The sequence below is a fragment of the Dendrobates tinctorius genome, unplaced genomic scaffold (genome assembly GCF_039654945.1).
Source record: "Dendrobates tinctorius isolate UK_male_01 unplaced genomic scaffold, ASM3965494v1 ptg000030l, whole genome shotgun sequence".
In the NCBI taxonomy this organism is placed as follows: Eukaryota; Metazoa; Chordata; class Amphibia; order Anura; family Dendrobatidae; genus Dendrobates; species Dendrobates tinctorius.
In genome coordinates, this window is record NW_027361698.1 from 16,780,479 (window position 1) to 16,801,203 (window position 20,725).

Genomic DNA, 20,725 nt, shown 5'->3' on the forward strand with positions numbered 1-20,725 from the left:
TTAAAGGCGTCATTTGAAGAGACATGTGTAAATGGCGCCGCAGGGCACATGATCGACCACAAGTCCATTTACATGGTGCTCTTTAGAGTGTCATTTCTCGAGATCATGAGGGTCCCAGCAGATTGGAAATTTCTCTGGATAGGGGATTACTTGGCATAGGGGATAACTTGGCATAATCCATTTAAATCCATTTAAATGGATTTTCCAATATATATATTTTTTTGTTTTCCCATAGGAATACTGAAAATAATAACCCAATATTAACCCTCCCAAAGGCGAATGTCGCCTCTCCAACAACAGGACAGGAGTAGTACTGTGCAGTGTGTGTGTGTGTGTACATATATATATATATATATATATATATATATATCTATCACACAGCAGTGTAGTCTATTACGTACATATCGCAGTTGCAGTTTCACCTATAGAATGTATATAGACTGCTGTATATACATTATGTAGGTGAAACTGCAATTACATACAGCAGTAGCAGCATCACTTATATATTGCATATACAGCAGTCTATGTATATTATACAGGTGATACTGCGACTGCTGTGTATAGCTGCAGTGTGTGTATATGTGTATGTGTATATATACTGCTCAAAAAAATAAAGGGAACACTCATAATGTTTCCGCCTCCACGCTTGACAGTTGGGATGGCATACTTTGAGTCACAGGAAGCATTTCAATTCCTCCAAACACATTGAGTTGAGTTAATGCCTAAGAGCTCAGTTTTTGTCTCATCTGACCACAGCACCTTATCCTAATCACTCACAGAATCATCCAGGTGTTCATAGGCAAACATTGCGGGCACTGCAGGATTTTAAGGCGTAATGTGTTACCAATGGTTTTCTTGGTGACTGTGGTCCCAGCTGCTTTGAGATCATTGACAAGTCCCCCTGTGTAGTTTCAGGCTGATCTCTCACCTTCTTCATGATCAAGGATACCTAACGAGGTGAGATTTTGCATGGTGCTCTCACCGAGCATCTTACTTATGGTTATGTAGCCCATTCCAGCTTTGTGCAGGTCTATGATCTTGTCCCTGACATCCTTATAAAGCTTTTTGGTCTTGCCCATTTTGCAGAGGTTAGAGCCTGACTGATTAAGTGAATCTGTGGACAGGAGTCTTTTATAAAGATGACTACATAAGACAGCTGTCTTTAATGCAGTTAACGAGTTGATTAGGAGCATCTAACTGGTCTGTAGGAGCCAGAACTCTTAATGGTTGATAGGGGATCAAATACTTATTTGTCACTGCAAAATGACAAAATGAAAATAAATTTATATAAATTATTCAATGGGATTTTTTGAATTTTATTTTTGATATTCTATCTCTCAATGTTAAAATTAACCTACCCTTAAAATTATAGGCTGTTCATGCTTTTGTCAGTAGGCAAACTTACAAAATCAGCAAGGGATCAAATAATTATTTCCTATTATTATATATAGGTTCAGGATCTTCAGGGGGTTGCACATGTTGTTCTTCCAGGTCTTCGTGTGAGGTGGATCTGCAGTACAGTGGATCCATCTCAAGTTGTGATAATAACTAATTGTTTCTCAGTTAGTGGACATGCAGGTCTTATAATCATCCAGAGTTTCCTCATACGCTTCATATATTCTCTCTCATTTGGTCTGCTGTTATAGTAGCATTTCATCAGATTCAGGTTCTCTTGCCTTCTCCATGTATGGTTTGTTCCAGTAGCCCATTTACAGTATCAACAGATTGTCCTGGTTCCTCTACATCTGACGCAGACCTTGTTAAGCGGGAGTCACACATAGCAATCTCGCTAGCGAGATCGCTGCTGAGTCACAACTTTTGTGACACAACAGCGATCTCACCAGTGAGATCGCTGTGTGTGACAGCGATCAGCGACCTGCCCCCCTGCGGGTATCGCTGATTGCTGCAAGAAACCTCTGGACATATTGAGTCACTCCTTCCCTTCCGCGCTCTGCCATGCGCCCAAACAGTGGCTGACCCGCATATATGGGGTATAAGCATACTCAGGACAAATTGTACAAACAACTTTTTGGGTCCAATCTCTCCTGTTACCCTTGATAAAATAAAACAAATTGGAGCTAAATTAAATTTTTTGTGAAAAAAGTTAAATGTTCATTTTTTTTAAACATTCCAAAAATTCCTGTGTAGCACCTAAAGGGTTAATAAACTTCTTGAATATGGTTTTGAGCACCTTGAGAGATGCAGTTTTTAGAATGGTGTCACTTTTGGGTATTTTCTATCATTTAGACCCTTCAAACTGACTTCAAATATGATGTGGTCCCTAAAAAAATGGTTATGTAAATTTTGTTGTAAAAATGAGAAATCGCTCGTCAACTTTTAACCCTTATAACTTCCTAACAAAAAAAACTTTGGTTCCAAAATTGTGCTGATGCAAATTAGACATGTGTGAAATGTTATTTATTAAGTATTTTGTGTGACATATATCTGTGATTTAAGGGCATGAAAATTCAATTTCGGAAAATTGGGAAATATTTTACATTTTCACCAAATTTCCATTTTTTTCACAAATAAACATAAGTCATGCCAAAGAAATTTTACCACTGTCATGGAGTACAATAAGTCATGAGAAAACAGTGTCAGAATCACGGGGATCCATGGAAGAGTTCCAGAGTTATTACCTCATAAATGGACAGTGGTCACAATTGTAAAAATTGGCCTGGTCATTAACATGCAAACCACCCTTGGGAAGGTAAAGGGGTTAAAAGAGTGTTGTATAGAGAAAAATTGCCTCTAAGTTTACAAAAAAATTGGATTCTCCTTAATTTTATATTTTGGTAATTCAATTCACGTGAATTCAGCAACATTGTTGCCGGATCTTGCCGCACACCTGTCCCTCCACTGATGAGCCCTCTGTCAAATTGTCTACTCTATCTGGCCTCTTCTTTCCTCCAGTACCCACCATCCTCTTTGAGCATTTTTACTCTGTACCAGCTACTAATGCACCGCTGACTTCATACGTCACAATGCATGTCATGATGTTACTATGTGGATCACCAAAGGCCTGGTCAGCATCTCGGCTGGTTCACATCATGATGTTTTGACGTCATGATGCATGATGGGAAGTCAGAGGTGTAGTGCTAGAAGCTGTAGAGTGGAAATGTGTAAAGAGGACCTCCCGTGCCACAGGAAAGAAGAGTTCAAGAGAAGTAGAGGAGCAAAAGGTGAGCTGCACCTATGGCAGAAAAGGTGAGCAAAAGGGTGAATATCATTTTTCCTTTTCTATACCCTACTTTTAGTATGCTCTATACGTAGAGTCCCCAGAGCATAAGGAACATTTGCTTTAATTCAAATAACTTTGAATTTTAAATTGAGCGAAATTTGAAATTTGGCGAAATCATTCATCGCTATTGCTAAGGCATCAAGTACTAATAATGACTATTGGTACCAGGTTGTCGAAGGAAGGAAGACATATTTGTTTACTAAAGGCTACAATTGAATTTAGTTGATCCTTCTCTATGTTCAGATTTTCAGGTATTTTTTTATGGAGCAGACAAAGACGCAGATGGATATCTAACCTATGCAGAAATAAAGAATGTTCTCGGAGAAGAGACTCCAAGTGAGGAGTTACTAGAACATTTTGACACTGACCAAGATGCAATGTTTTCTTACATGGAACTCATGAGGACATTTCTGTTGGAAGGTGAATATTCAGTGGTAAAGGGAACATTATCTAAAAACATCTTTTTCATCTGACAATTGTTCAAAGGACGTTTTCTGATTTTATGTTCATAAATAATTCACAGGTCAACAAAAATAATAATGCATTTCCCCAATGTGACTTGTTTGTGATAACAAATGCAATAGCTTTTGGTCTTTTGGTCTGTCTTTTGACTCTTTAACTGTGTCTTGGGTAATGAAATATTCCATATAATTATTTTGTATTTCAATTTGTAGGCTTAGAATGCTATAAAAGCGACTATTTAAAGACAGAATTCTCCTGTATTAATTAATTATCTCAGAAACTAGAGCCATTCTGGCAAACTTGAAGTAATATTCTTAATCAGCACCATGAACTTATATAAATAATATAAATCCATTCCGACATCGTTTCTACCAAAATCACTATACACCAGTGAATTGTTGTTTATTGTGAAGTTTCTTCAGTGATTTTTTTAAAGGCACTGCTAAAAGATAAACACGTAGGCCCTAATACCTCAAGCAGTTTTATCCCCTTAACGACTGCCAATACGCCTTTTAACAGCGGCAGTTAAGGGTACTTATTCCTCAGCACCGCTTTTTAATGGCGCTGAGAATTAGGGTATGTGCACACGTTGCGGATTGGCCTGTGGAACTTTCTGCACAGAATCTGCATCTCTTGGCAGAAAACGCAGGCCAAAATGCTTGTGGATTTCATGCGGAATTGATGCGGATTACTTGCAGATTTATTGCAGATTGTCATGGGTTTTTTGCTATGCGGATTTGCCTTACTCAATGTATAGTCAATGGGTGCAGAAACGCTGCAGTTCCGCACAAAGAATTGACATGCTGCGGAAAATAAAGCGCTGTGAATCTGCGCATATTTTTCCACAGTATGTGCACACCATTTCTCAAATTCCCATTGACAATAATTGGTACTGTACTACACTACGGATTTGATGCAATTCCGCGTGTCCAAAAACGCTGCGTAAATGCATCAAAATCCGCAATGTGTGCCCATAGCCTTAAGGTTATAGCACCCCTCAGAGTCAGAATCTCTCTGGGGTCTTGGCTACCAGGGGAAGCCGAGACTCCAAAGAACATGATTAGGGTTGGTTTTTACCAACCCCAGTGTTGTGATCGCCGTTATTAACGGAATAACAGCGACCACAAAAAAAGTCAGATTTCCCATTTAACCCCTTTCTGTCATGTGACGTACTATGCCATCCATGTGCCCTGAGACTTAATTCCCAGGGACGGGATAGTACGTCACAGCGATCAGCGGCGCCCACGTGGTGAGCGCCGCTGATTGCGGCCGGGTGTCAGCTGATTATCACAGCTGAAACCTGGCTCAATGTGTCTGGGGTGGTCATGGACTGCCCCGACACATTAACCCCTTGCACACCATGATCAAACACGATCGCGGTGTACCGGGGGTTAAAGGGAAGCATCGGCAGGGAGGGGGCTCCCTCCGTGCTTCCCTGAGCCCCCCACAGCAGCGCAATGTGCAGCGCTGCTGCGGGGGGGCTCCATCCCTGCAGGTCCCCGAATCCAAGGTGGCGACGGGGACCTTCGGGGGCCTGCAGGGAGCTGGCTTCCTCAGTGCCTGCAAAGCACAGGCATGAGGAAAGCCTGTTCAGTGCCTGTGACTGATCGCTGATCTGTCACAGTGATCTGTGATGTGACAGATCAGTGATCTGTCACATGACAGCTATGTCCCCCCTGGGACAATGTAATAAAGTTAAAAATAAAAAAAGGTGTAAAAATAATTTTAAAAAAATGGCTAAATAAATTAAAAAAAACAATATTCCCTAATAAATAAATTTTTTGGAAATAAAAAAAAAAAATAAAAGTACACATATTTGTAAGGAAAAAATAATGATTTATTATCATCATACCGCCAAACAAAAAGTGCAATAACGCGCGATCAAAAAGATGCATATAAATATCCATGGTACCGCTGAAAATATCATCTTGTCCCGCAAAAAACGAGCCACCTTCCAGCATCATCAGCAAAAAAATAAAAAAGTTATAGCTCGCAGAATAAAGCGATGCAAAAATAATTATTATTTATATAAAATTGTATTCATTGCATAAAAGCGCCAAAACATAAAAAAAGACCTAAATGAGGTATCGTTGTAACCGTACTGACCCATAGAATAAAACCGCTTTATCAATTTTACAGCAGGAGGAACGGTGTAAACGCACCCCCAAAAGAAATTCATGAAACGTTGGTTTTTGTTCATTCTGCATCCCAAAAATCGGAATAAAAAGCGATCAAAAGATGTCACATGCCTGAAAATGATACCAATAAAAACGGCAACTCGTCCCGCAAAAAATAAGACCTCACATGACTCAGTGGGTCAAAATATGGAAAAATTATAGCTCTCAATATGTGGTGATGCAAAAACTATTTTTACAATAAAAAGCGTCTTTTAGCGTATGACAGCTGCCAAAAATGAAAACCCGGTATAAATAGTAAATCAAAGCCCCCATTATCACCCCCTTAGTTGGGTAAAAATAATAAAATTCAAAGAAAATGTATTTATTTCCATTTTCCCATTAGGGCTAGGGTTAGGGCTAGGGTTAGGGCTGAGATTAGGGTTAGGGGTGTGTTGGGGTTAGGGTTGGAGTTATAATTGGGGGGTTTCCACTGTTTGGGCACATCAGGTGCTCTCCAAATGCAACATGGCATCTGATCTCAATTCCAGCCAATTCTGCCTTGAAAAAGTCAAGCGTCGCTCCTTCTCTTCCAAGCCCTGCCATGCGCCCAAACAGTGTTTTACCCCCACATTTGTGGTATCAGCCTACTCAGGACAAATTGCAAAACAACTTTTGGGGATCAATTTCTCCTGTTACCCTTAGGAAAATAAATAATTGGGGGCAAAAATATCATTTTTGTGGAAAAAATGATTTTTTTATTTTCATGCCAGGGCGTTATAAACTTCTGTGAAGCACTTGGGGTTTCAAAGTGCTCACCATACATCTAGATAAGTTCCGTGGGGGGTCTAGTTTACAAAATGGGGTCAATTGTGGGGAGTTTCAATAGTTTAGATACATCAGGGGCTCTCCAAACGCACATGATACCTGTAGACCATTCCATCAAAGTCTGCATTCCAAAACGTCACTACTTCCCTTCCGAGCCCCGACGTGTGCCCATACAGTAGTTTTCTCCCACATATGAGGTATCAACATACTCAGGACAAATTGCACAACAACGTTTGGGGTCCAATTTCTCCTGGTACCCTTGGGAAAATAAAAAAATTGGGGACTAAATGATCAGGTTTGTGGAAAAAATATATTTTTTTTATTTTCACGCCCGGGCGTTATAAACTTCTGTGAAGCCCTTGGGGGTACAAAGTGCTCACCACACATCTAGATAAGTTCCTTAGGGGGTCTATTTTCCAAAATGGGGTCACTTGTGGGGGGTTTCCACTGTTTAGGTACATGAGGGGCTCTCCAAAAGCAACATGACACCCGCAGACCATTCCATCAAAGACTGCATTCCAAAACATCACTACTTCCCTTCCGAGCCCTGACGTGTGCCCATACAGTAGTTTTCTCCCACATATGTGGTATCAGCGTACTCAGGACAAATTGTACAACAACTTTTGGGGTCCAATTTCTCCTGTTACCCTTGGGAAAATTAAAAAAATTAGTGACTAAAAGATAATGTTTGTGGAAAAAATACGATTTTTTTATTTTTACGCCCTGGCGTTATAAACTTCTGGGAAGCACGGGGGGGTTCAAAGTGCTCACCGCACATCTAGATAAGTTCCATTGGGGGTCTATTTTCCAAAATGGTGTTATTTGTTGGGGGTTTTCACTGTTTTGGTACATCAGGGGCTTTCCAAACACGACATGGTGTCCGATCTCAATTCCAGCCAAAAACGTCAAATGGCGCTGCTTCCCTTCCGAACTCTGCCATGCGCCCAAATAGTCGTTTACACCCACATATGGGGTATCAGTGTACTCAGGATAAATTGCACAATAACTTTTAGGATCCTGTTACCCTTGGAAAAATAAAATTTGGTGGTGAAAAGATCATTTTTGTGGAAAAAATATGATTTTTTAATTGTATGGCTGTACATTATAAACTTCTGTGAAGCCATTGGGGTTTCAAAGTTCTCACCACACACCTAGATAAGTTCCTGGGGGTCTAGTTTCCAAAATGGTGTCATTCGTGGTGGATTTCCACTGTTTTGGCACATCAGGGGTTTTCCAATCGCGACATGGTGTCCGATCTCAATTCCAGCCAAAAAAGTCAAATGGCGCTGCTTCCCTTCTGAGCTCTGCCATGTGCCCAAATAGTCGTTTACACCCACATATGGGGTATCATCGAACTCAGGACAAATTGCACAATAACTTTTGGGGTCCTGTTACCCTTGGAAAAATAAAAATTGGGGTTGAAAAGATCATTTTTGTAGAAAAAATATAGTTTTTTAATTGTACCGCTGTACGTTATAAACTTCTGTGAAGCCCTTGTGGGTTCAAAGCTCTCACCACATATCTAGACAAGTTCCATGGGGGGTCTAGTTTCAAAAATGGGGTCACTTGTGGGGGGTTTTCACTGTTTAGGCACATCAGGGGCTCTCCAAACGTGACATGGTGTCCAATCTGAATTCAAGCCAATTTTGCATTGAAAAAGTCAAACGGCGCTCCTTCCCTTCTGAGCTCTGCCATGCGCTGAAACAGTGGTTCCCCACCACATATCAGGTATTAGTGTACTCAGGACAAGCTGCACAATAAATTTTGCAGTCCAATTTCTCCTGTTACGCTTGGTAAAATAAAAAAAATTGAATTTGAATTATTTTTTTGTGAAAAAAGTTAAATGTTCATTTTTTTAAATATTCAAAAAATTCCTGAGAAGCACCTGAAGGGTTAATAAACTTCTTGAATGTGGTTTTGAGCACATTAAGGGGTGCAGTTTTTAGAATGGTGTCACTTTTGGGTATTTTCTATCATATAGACCCCTCAATGTGGCTTCAAACGTGATGTGGTCCGTAAAAATAAAATGGTGTTGCAAAAATGAGAAATCGCTGGTCAACTTTTAACCCTTATAACTTCCTAAGAAAAAAATTTTGGTTCCAAAATTGTGCTGATGTAAAGCAAACATGTGGGAAATGTTACTTATTAAGTTTTTTGTGTGCTGTATCTCTGTGATTTAACGGCATAAAAATTCAAATTTGGAAAATTGCGAAATTTTAAAAATTTTCACCAAATTTCCGTTTTTTTCACAAATAAACGCAAGTTATTTGAATGAAATTTTGCCACTATCATGAAGTACAATATGTCTCGAGAAAACAGTGTCAGAATCACCAGGATCCATGGAAGCGTTTCAGAGTTATTACCTCATAAATGGACAGTGGTCAGAATTGTAAAAATTGGCCTGGTCATGAACGTGCAAACCACCCTTGGGGGTTAAGGGGTTAATTTCTCTCTCCTGTGATGTGATCGCACATCAGAGGAGAGAGAAATGGGGTCCCCCAATTCCACCCCCGATACTTCCGGCGTCCCTGGACACTCTTGCCTTCCTCAGTCCTTTTTCCCCAGTGTCTTTTTCCAGGATGAAAATGGCCGGCACATGCTCAGTGCGCCCACTGAGATCTGCCGGCCAGCACCTAGCAACAATAGGAGATTTTTCCTATTGGTTCATTTTGATCACTGTGATTTACCGTATCAGAGTGAACAAAATAACAAAAATAGTAAATCAAACCCCCTTTGTCACCCCCTTAAGTAACGATAATAAAATAAAAAAAGTATTTCCATTTTTTAGGGTTGGGCTTGAGTTAGGGTTGGGCTAGTTTTAGGGTTGGGGCTATGGTTGGAACTAGGGTTAGGGTTGAGCTAGTGTTAAAGTTGGGCTAACGTTAGGGTTGGGCTAAAGTTAAGGTTGTGGTTATGATTGGGATTACGGTTGGGACTGGGATAAAGGCTAAGGGTGTGTAGGGGTTAGGTTAGTGGCTAGGGTTATTGTTAGGGTGGTTGGGATTAGAGTTAGGGTGTGTTGGAGTTAGGGTTGTGGATAGTGTTATGGTTAGGGTTGGGATTAGGGTTAGGGTTGGAGTTAGAATTGGGGGGTTCCACTGTTTAGGTTCATCAGGGGGTCTCCAAACTTGACATGGCACCACCATTGATTCCAGCCAATTTTGCGCTCAAAATGTCAAAGGTGCTCCCTCCCTTCTGAACCTTGCCATGCGCCCAAACAATGGCTTTCCCAACATTCGGGGTAATGGCGTACTCAGGATAAATTGCACAAGAAATTTTGTGGTCCATTTTCTCCTGATACCCTTGTGAAAATAAAAAAAATTGGTTCCAAACTTTTTGTGAAACAATAAAATGTTCATTTTTTCGTTCCACATTGCTTTAGTTCTTATGAAGCACCTGAAGTGTTAATAAACTTCTTGCATGTGGTCTTGCATTCTTGAGGGGTGCAGTTTTTAGAATGGTATCACTTTTGGGTATTTTCTGTTATATTGAACCACCAAAACTCACTTCAAATGTGAGGTGGTCCCTAAAAAAATGGTTTTGTAAATTTTGTTGGAAAAATGAGAAATCGCTGGTAAACTTTTAACCCTTATAACGTCATAACAAAAAAAATGTTTCCAAAATTGTGCTGATGTAAAGTTGGCATGTGGGAAATGTTATTTACCAACTATTTTGTGTGACACCACGCTCTGATTTAAGGATACAAAAATTAAAAAATTTGACAATTGCTAAATTTCACATTTTTTTGCCAAATTTCCATTTTTTTCATAAATGAACGCAAGTCACATTGAAGCAATTTTACCACTAACATGAAGTACAATATGTCACAAAAAAAATCTCAGAATCAGTGGGATCTGTTGAAGCATTCGAGAGTTAAAATCTCATAAAGTGAGGTGGTCAGAATTGTAAAAATTGGCCTGGTCAGTAAGTACCAAATTGGTTCTATCACTAAGGGGTTAAAAAATTTTCTGTCATGAAACAGCTTGAAATGTCACAATATTTTGTAGTTTCACAAAACTTTTAGGACTTTTGGTATTTTCACTCCAATCTCAGCCATCTCTGCCAACTTTTTGAAAACTAGGGAGAGCATGACTGGGTTAGCGTGTGGTTAAAGGGAACCTGTCACCCCCCCAGGGCATTTTTACCTAAAAGAGCCACCTTCAGCAGCATTAAGGCTGCATTCTGTGAAGGTGGCTCTTCCTTTTCTGACCCCCAGTAAAGCCGAAATATTAACTTTTATAAATAGGTCCTCATACTGACATCAGGTGATCACGCCTGCGTCTTGTGGAGGCCCCAGATTCCCAGTCCCACAGTGTGAATACATCAGAACACATACACTGCGGGGCAGGGTCTGGGTCCTCCACAACACGCAGGCATGATCACCTGATGTCAGTTCACGGGCAGTGCGCACTGCACATACCCGAGAACTGTTTTCGCAGAGCAGGCGCCAGCATAGGAGACAGAAGGAGGCGGGGAACAGAAGCAGAGCAGGGGCATGATGGATGGCTATGAGAGGCAGGGCACAGACAGCAGAGCAGGGGCATGATGGACGGCTATGGGAGGCGGTGCCCAGATGCTGCAGAGACATGATTGACGGCTGGGAGGCGGCTGCTTGAGGAGGAGACTCCATACCTATGGGACGCATTACAGGTATGAGGACCTATTTATAAAATTTAACATTTTGGCGTTACTGGGGGTCAGAAACCGAAGAGCCACCTTCACAGAATGCAGCCTTCGTGCTGCTGGAGGTGGCTCTTTTAGTGACAGCTTCCCTTTAAGTGTGACTGACAAATTCATCAAAATTTACACCTTAAAAGGGACTTAAATTACAATAGAATACAAGCCCCTGACTGGCATACATTTAGCTCTCTAGAGCATGGTAACTAAAAGATGTGCCAAATTAATTAATCTGAAGAACTAGGAGAGATAAGCTTATAGGACACCACAATAATACCTTGTGGATGCAGACCTATATTTGGGATTGTTGTTACCCCCATGTCAATTGTGATGACCTGAAGATGTTGTGTTAAGAACACAACACCCTAGTTCTCCTGGATGGTAGTGAGTGTTGCTGCCAATTATGATCTGGAACTGTAGCCCTTGGTAGAAAATGGATAGGTAATGGGAGTCTTGCAGGTTAAATGCCAGCAGTGTCATTTTATTTGGAATAGCCTGTTTTGGGGGTCATGTCAACTTGTTTCTCAGATAATAAAGACAATACAAACAGGAAAGGTTTAAATGTACCTTATGACCCCACCCCCCCAAAAAAAAATCATAACTGTGTTTGTAGACATGGTCAGCATGGTCAGTAACTATATATTACATTGAGAAAATATACATACCAATATATTTTTTAAAGCTAAAACTGGAACGTAGGAGTTCATTTTACATTTATCTATTTTACTCGCTTATAGAGCACCATTGATTCTACGTCACTTTACAGACAATATCATCGCTGTCCCCATTGGTACTCACAATCTAGATCTCCTATCAGTATGTCTTTGAAGTGTGGGAGGAAACCGGAGAACCTGGTGGAAAACACGCAAACACGGGGAGAGCGTACAAACTCCTTGTAGATGTTGTCCTTGGTGGGATTTGAACCCAGTATTAATAACTTAGCTCCATGCTGCCATAAACATTTCTCTTTTTAATGTAGAGACATCTTGTGTTTATGTAGATTACTATAGTATTAGAATCTTTTGATCCAGGTTGCCTTAACTAATGAATATAAAATGGTTGTTCAAGATATGCATCATGTTCTAACATAACAATATTTGAATAATTAAATACCTTTCAAGTATATTGTTTACATCAAAATGGGTTATCACGGTGAAGTGTGTGTGTTATGGGTGGTGCTACGGTTCTATAGTGGGTCACACCGATGCCCATGTTGGGAGTGATGCATTACGCCGGTTCCTCCTCCTCTCACCTTCCCCTTACTGTTGGGGTCCCCCAAGGATCGGTTCTAGGCCCCCTCCTCTTCTCCTTGTACACTGCCCCTATTGGTCAAACAATCAGTAGATTTGGTTTCCAGTACCATCTCTATGCTGATGACACCCAATTATACGCTTCTTCTCCTGACATCACGCCAGCCTTTCTAGAAAACACCGGCGATTGTCTAAACGCTGTGTCTAATATCATGTCCTCACTATATCTGAAACTGAACCTGTCAAAGACTGAACTCCTGGTGTTTCCTCCCTCTACTAATGTACCTATACCCGACATTGCCATTTCTGTGTGTGGTTCCACTATTACTCCCCAGCAACAGGCCCGCTGTCTTGGGGTCATACTTGATTCCGAGCATTCCTTTGCCCCCCACATTCGATCAGTGGCTCGCTCTTGTCATCTGCACCTCAAAAACATTTCTAGAATTCGACCTTTTCTTACTTTTGACTCTGCAAAAACTCTTACTGTTTCTCTTATTCATTCTCGTCTGGACTATTGTAACTCTCTTCTAATCGGTCTCCCTCTTACCAAACTCTCCCCTCTCCAATCTGTCTTGAATGCTGCAGCCAGGATCATATTCCTCACCAATCGTTACACCGATGCCTCTACCTTGTGCCAGTCATTACATTGGCTACCCATCCACTCCAGAATTCAGTATAAACTTATTACCCTCACCCACAAAGCCCTCCATGGCTCAGCACCACCCTACATCTCCTCCCTTTTTTCAGTATACCACCCTACCTGCGCCCTCCGTTCTGCTGATGACCTGAGGTTAGCATCCTCAATAGTCAGAACCTCCCACTCCCGTCTCCAAGACTTTACACGTGCCTCGCCAATTCTTTGGAATGTACTTCTCAGGTCAATACGATTAGTCCCCAATCCCCAAAATTTTAAGTGTGCCCTGAAAACGCATTTATTCAGACTGGCCTATCGCCTCAACACATTAACCTAATCTATCCCTGTGTGGCACAGCCAAAAGTTTTACCATAACCAGATTTCCCGCATCATGTTCCCACATGCTTTATGCATCCATTAGGCCTCTGTGTCTGTACTGTTACACACTTAACATTATGGCTGGTCCATACAATCAGGGCAACTGTTACCACCCACCTTTCGTGTCTACCTCTTTCCTCATAGACTGTAAGCTTGCGAGCAGGGCCCTCATTCCTCTTGGTATTTGTTATAATCTACTGTATGTGATTATTGTTATGCTGTAATGTCTATTGTCTGTACAAATCCCCTCTGAAATGTAAAGTGCTGCGGAATATGTCGGCGCTATAAAAATAAAATTTATTATTATTATTATTATTATTATTACTGCGAGTCTGAGATTCACTATCGATAATGAAAAGTGAATCAATATTTGTAGTGTTCAATGCTTAGGTGGAATTAAGACTATTAAATTCAGTGATTTTGTGTCTTTCATTATGAATACAATTGCATTTTATTCTGTCATGTCTATGTGTGAGGATACGATGAAAGAAATTGGTGATACTAGGTGAATAGTCAAGGAAATAAAAATTTATTTCAATTGATTGATATAAAGGATAAAAGTAGTATCTACTATATAATCGTCTAATTTTGGCAGTCTATCTGTAATGGAAATCCCATTTTGCTGATTGGTCACGCCCGGCCGACTGCAACCAATCAGCGACAAGCGCCGTCCGGCCACGAATCTCGTGTCCCTGATTGGTCGCCCCACCGGTCGCAACCAATCAGTGACAGGCGCAGTCTGGCCGTGAATTGCCACGGAATTCGAACAATGCACACCACCCCTACCGTTGGGAGATCTGCGGCGCTAGCCGCAGGTCATCTCCTGCCGCACGGAGGTCAGCGGCGACGCAGCCGGGAAATGACCGATGCTAGCCTGATTGGTTGCGGCCGGCCATGCGCGAACAATCAGCGACAGGTGCAGTCCGCCCGCGATTTGCCTCGGGATTTGAACCACGCTTTTCTAAATGGTCGTGTCCGGCGAACAATTAGTGATATTGGTGCGGAATTTAACCCTCACTCACAGTGCGACGTAGTTCACTCATCTTTACTGAACAAGTTCTGTCTTAAATCTTCATAAAGAAACTACATACATATTCAAGAATACCCAATGTGTTAGAATCGGGCCACCATCTAGTAAGTACAATAATATTCCATTTTGTCTTCAATGAATGAATGTGTCTATTGAAACATTTATTCATTCAACTCATAATGGAATGCTATTATATTTATAATTTCTTTCATCTTATCTTTCTTTCATTTTCTGTATGTTGATGGAGATCATTTTCATCTAGTTAGTGCTTAGCAAAATTAATGTGATATAACGTTGTCATTCCAGACTAACAGCATTGATGGATGGCCGAACCAGAAAAATGTCACCCAAAATATACACAGAGTCATCAAAGCAATTGTAAACAAATATTTTATTTCTATTACTGCATGTGCACATGTTGTATCGCTCTGCTCAGAACTTCAGAAACAATGCTTATTTCCACTTTGTTTTTTAAGCTTTACAATGTACAATAAACATTAGCGTGGTTAAGTCCGGTATTTTGTAGAATGAGACAACAAGAACCGTAATTACGATAGATGTTCTCCTTTACAATTAAATCTTAATGAAATTGGAATGTTTGTGCTATTTCCCTGCATTGTAATAATCTCAGACGTGAAGTGTACCATAGTTAGCAGAAATACATTGGGAAAATAAACCCAAACATTTGGTTGGTATTGTTTAGCTTAGGGGGAGTGCTGTAAATAAATCATGTAGTCTAATTGTGTTGCAATAATACTGAACATTAAAAAGGATGTGCGGTATTATTGCTATTCTTTAATAAACATACTGCATTATATCCATATCTTTGCTTTCATTTTTCAAGAAAAATTCCGTTTAGATACATCATCTGTATGGTAACACATACAGTTTCCATGATACTTTATTATTTAGTCTCATGCCCTCTCACCCAGGGGCGGTCCGGTCCGGGTCTGATGGGTGTCGCGGTCTGCCTGAGCCGGAGCCGCGATGGGAAGCAAAGAAGAGGACGTCATTGCTAGAAGATGGAAGGTGCCAGACCCGGACCACGACACCCATCAGACCCGGACCGGACCGCCCCTGGCTGAGTATAATATAACTCGTTTTTCTTATCTTTCACGTTACATCGGGGGTTTATCTACAGCATTACAGAATGCAGTAGATAAGCCCCTGATGGTGGTGGCTGCATCTTATATGTGAAAAAATAGGTGACAGATTCCCTTTAACACTGTAAGGTGCTTTAATGCAGCTCTTTATTCTGTCCTAGAAAGAAAGGCAGAATCTCTCCTTAAAGTCTCCATATAAAGTCATAAGAAGTAAGTTTGAATGTGCCTACATATGAAATTGTAGCTACAGGGATACGGTATAGTTGGTAATTTTCAACTGTCCATAATAAAGCTATATTCTTGAGGATATGACTCAGAGGACATTTAGCCCCTGCTCAACATATTAGCCAGTCATATGAGAGATGATGTTATGAGACAGACCCTACTTTTTAGGCAACTTTCCCATTGAGCATTGCCTATCAAAATGTTTTACACCAGCTCCTTCTTTGAACTGGGAATTAGTACCTCCCATGAGTTACATTTAAAGGGAATCTGTCACCCCTTTTTTGAGATATCATATAATGATATCATTAAATTGTGTGTCACATAAGGATTCTCTGAGTACTTTTGCTTCCCCCTGACCCCGCACCTTTCATGCATAAATACCTTTTTTATATCGGTTCAGATGTATGTAAACCGCCACGGTCCGGTCCAATGGGTGGAGCTTATTCAACTGCTCCCCCCTCCCTGTCTTGCTCTACACAAGAAGAAATGCGTAGAGCAAGACAGGGAGAGGGGAGCAGGTGAATAAGCCCCGCCCAGCGGACCAGACAGCGGCAGTTAACATACATCTGAACCGATATAAAAAGGTATTTATGCATGAAAGGTGCGGGGTCAGGGGGAAGAAAAAAGTACTAAGAGAATCCTTATGTGACCCACAATTGAATGATATCATTATATGATATTTCAAAAAAGGGGTGACAGATTCCCTTTAAGGCATCTTACTATGACATCCATTGCTGACAATGGAGAAGATCACATAAACAGCTCTTTCATAGGTGGCAAATTATTGAATTACAGTATATCACAAAAGTGAGTACATCCCTTACATTTTTGTTAATATTTTATTATCTTTTCATGGGGCAACACTGAAGATATGACACTTCAATACAATGTACAGTAGTCAGGGTACAGTGTATAACAGTGTCAATTTGGTGTGCCCTCTAATTAATGTCTAAACCGCTGGCAACAAAGGGGAGTAGACTCCTAAGTGCTCAATTAGCCCTTTTCCCTCCTCAGTCTCATGTGACTCATTAGTGTTACATGGTCTCAGGTGTGAATGGGGAGCAGGTGTGTAACATTTGGTGTTATCACTCGTATACTGATCACAGGAAGTTCAGCATGGCTCCTCATGGCAAAGAACTCTCTAAGGATCTGAATAAAAGAATTGTTGCTCTTTGTAAAGATGGCCTAGGCTATAAGAAGATTGCCAAGACCCTGACACTGAGCTGCAGCACGGTGGCCAAGACCATACAGCAGTTTAACAAGACAGGTTCCACTCAGAACTGGCCTTGCCATGGTTAAATGAAATATAATGCACATGCAGAGTTTAAAGGGGTGGGGGAGTCAGCCTGTCAGTGGTCAGACCATATGCCTCACACTGCATCAAATTGGTTTACATGACTGTTGTCCCAGAAGGAAACCTCTTCTAAAGCTGATGCACAAGAAAGCCTGCAAACACTTTGCTCAAGACAAGCAGACTTGGATTACTGTGGATTACTGGAACCATGTCCTGTGTATGTGGATTACTGTGGATTACTGGAACCATGTCCTGTGTTCTGATGAGACCAAGAAAAACTTATTTGGCTCAGATGGTGTCAAGCGTATGTGGCAGCAACCAGGTGAGGAGTACAAAGACAAGTGTGTCCTGCCTACAGTCAAGCATGATGGTGAGAGTGTTATGGTTTGGGGCTGCATGAGTGCTGCCGGCTGTGGGGAGCTACAGATTATTGATGGAATGATGAACTCCAACATATATTGTGACATACTGAAGCAGAATATGATCCCCTCCCTTTGGAATCTGTGCCGAATAGCAGTATTCCAACATGGTAACGACCACAAACACACCTCTAAAACAACCACTGCCTTGTTAAAGAAACTAAGGGTAAAGGTGCTGGACTGGCCAAGCATGAATCCAGACCTAAAATCTATCTATGGGGCCTCTTCAAACAGAAGGTGTAGATGTTGTCATGGAGGAGCGGAACAGGAATTTCAGTTGCAACTTATAAAGCTCTTGTGAACGCCATGCACAAGAGAGTTAAGGCAGTGCATGAAAATAATGGTGGCCACACAAAATATTGACACAGCCATTTTCACTTAGGGGTGTACTCACTTTTTTTTGGCAACGGTTTAGACATTAATGGCTGTGTGTTGAGTTATTTAGAGGGCACACAAAATTTACACTGTTATACAAGCTGCACACTGACTACTTTACATTGCATCAAAGTGTCATAGCTCCAGTGTTCTCCCATGAAAACATATAATAAAATATTTACAGACAAGTGAGGGGTGTACTCACTTTTGTCATATACTGTACAATGCAACTACATGTACGTAACACTACACTAGTTTTTTTTTTTCTTTCTGGAGGTGAATCAGCATGTTCCCCCCCAAGAGAAATATTGCATATAAGACTCCCTACACCAGCTGGATCTCTGCAATCAATCACCTACCACGATCACTCGATCTACAAACCACAGCTTTATATGCGTCATGTTACAGCACTAATCTTATATATAAATAATTTATTTTCAGTTTGCGTTCTAAACTATTTGCGTATCATGCAGTTGTTGTACGTAGACATCTGTGGTGATATGTTTTCTGTGAAATACACTTGACTTCCTATATGAACGATACACCTGTTCATTTCAATGTTATAATGCAGCCTCTGTCCTTAGAGTTACACAATGTTCTCTTGCAACCACAAGTGCTTCATTTAGCAGTGGGGCATTACAATCAATGAGCCTGAAACATTCAGGCTGCTCTAAAAATAAAAGCTGCTTTTTGTTTGCCGTGTGAAGACCACAGCTGACAAAACACAAGACATTAATATTGCACATAGTGTCTCGTCACATGCGTCTGTGCATACATTAAGACTTAGCGGAATAAGTTAAACTATTTAAGCTTTTATTTTTAACTTATCACAGTACTAAAATAATGTTTGTTTTTACACACAATTCTGACCCCACCGATCATTGCTTTATTAGTAGTGGGTTTTTTTTGCCTTTTTGTCCTACAGTAAGGCATTCCTTCATTTTCAGTGCAAGCTCCTGGTGGAGAATGTTGAAGTAGAAAAATCAATAAAATTAATAAATGAAGTATTGTTCACTATGTACATATTCCACATGTGCAGTCCGTGCTCCTAGTAAACCTACTTTAATATGGTATATACAGAGTATTGTCATCTCAAAGGCGATAATGTTCCAATAATTTGCTCAGTCTCCTTTACAACGCCTCCTTTAGGGTTCAGTAATTCATAAACCGAGCGTGGTATACTTATCGGCTTGTATATAACTTAGTGGTACATTTTTTTCAAACAGTGTTTTATTGAAGTGAATCTGTCAGCAGGTCTTTGCTATGTAATCTGTGGACATCATGATGTAGGGGTTAAAAGACTGAATTCAGGGCTGTGTGCTGCTGTTTACTTACAATGAAGGTTTTATCAACAGGAGATTATCACTGCCTTCACTCACGATCATGTGACCCTCTCCTGGGATAAGCAGCTCACTGTCAATAGCAATGTACAGGGTGGGGCTAGCTTTATGAGCTCTGCTTCATGCAACATCTAAAAATACTGTGTCATAACTGCTGCACCCAGAAAAGTAAGTGATACATCATTGGAATCAGGGTCTCTTTTCCTACATTATGCTGCTGTCAAATGAGGTAGCAAAATCCTCGTGACAGATTCCCTTTAACATTTTTCTAATTAATTTAAAAGAAAAAGGATCAGAAAAAAGAGACAAATTCTGATACTTTATATTGTTTGTCATGGATACTGCAAATTTGTATACTTTAAGGTTACTTAAAATATGAAATAATGTTTGACAATATTTAATCCTGAGCGTTTTTATGCATATATTCTTAAGATTCGATGATTGCAGAACTTTCCATCTTTCATAGCATAAACCAACACAGAAATCAAGTTATTAAGTTCAAGGGGAAAGTAGTATGCCGGCATTGAAAATGTTAAGAAGGTAGTGCCATTTTTGGTTAAAGTCATTTGCTTTTTCAGGTATAGATCAGTGCCAAAAAATAATCAGATATAAGATTCTGCTTAAATTTGTGTTGAAAGTTCTGTAGCAACTTTTCTCAGATATGACACAAATATATAATATTACTTCATGCAGTGCTCATTTCCCATTAAAATAGTAGCAAAGTTCAAGACAGTCCCAAATTTGTTGAAACTGGCACAATGTTTTAGAAAAAAATCCTTTTAGGCTGTGTGCCCACGTTGCGTTTTTTAAGCATTTCCGCAGCGGCCTCGCCGCTGCGAAACGCTTAAAAAACACTTACAAAACGCATCCCATTCATTTTAACTACATTCCGCAATTGCTGTGCCCATGCTGCGTATTTTTCCACCGCGGAATCGCGTTGCGGAAAAATACGCAGGATGTTCATTAATTTTGCGGAATCGCGGCGATTCCGCCAACTTAGACTTGCATTGAAAAAACGCATCAAAGACGCGTCAAAAATGCATCAAAATCCGCATGCGTTTTTCTGGGCAAGGGGGTGCGGATTTGCTGAGGAAAAATCTGCTTCAATTCTGCAACGTGGGCACATAGCCTTAATGTTGGTAATATCTGTCATTCATGATTCAAAACCACAATGCAAATATGTACATAGTCTTATGTTCACCGTATAAATAGGTCACAAATAAATATACTGAAATGTTTTCATGAAGTACATCTGGAAAACACAGACGTGATAAAAACATACTTCTCTTTTCTGTTTTTTTTTTTACAAGTCAAGTCATTTTTTAATGTGCTTGGAATTGAAAAATAAAATAAGT

The 20,725-nt window shown here is 40.4% G+C and overlaps 1 protein-coding gene across 1 annotated transcript in view; it reads left to right on the top strand.

The window, feature by feature from the left end:
• LOC141086134 (uncharacterized) overlaps positions 1-15,387 on the top strand; it is a 253,329-nt gene extending 237,942 nt beyond the window's left edge. The window contains exons 10-11 of the mRNA XM_073571873.1: positions 3,485-3,661; positions 14,921-15,387. Of these exons, the coding sequence (XP_073427974.1) occupies positions 3,485-3,661; positions 14,921-14,925 (182 nt within the window). The 3' untranslated portion in view covers positions 14,926-15,387. The remainder of the gene's footprint in view (positions 1-3,484; positions 3,662-14,920) is intronic.
• The last annotated feature ends 5,338 nt before the right edge of the window (positions 15,388-20,725 follow it).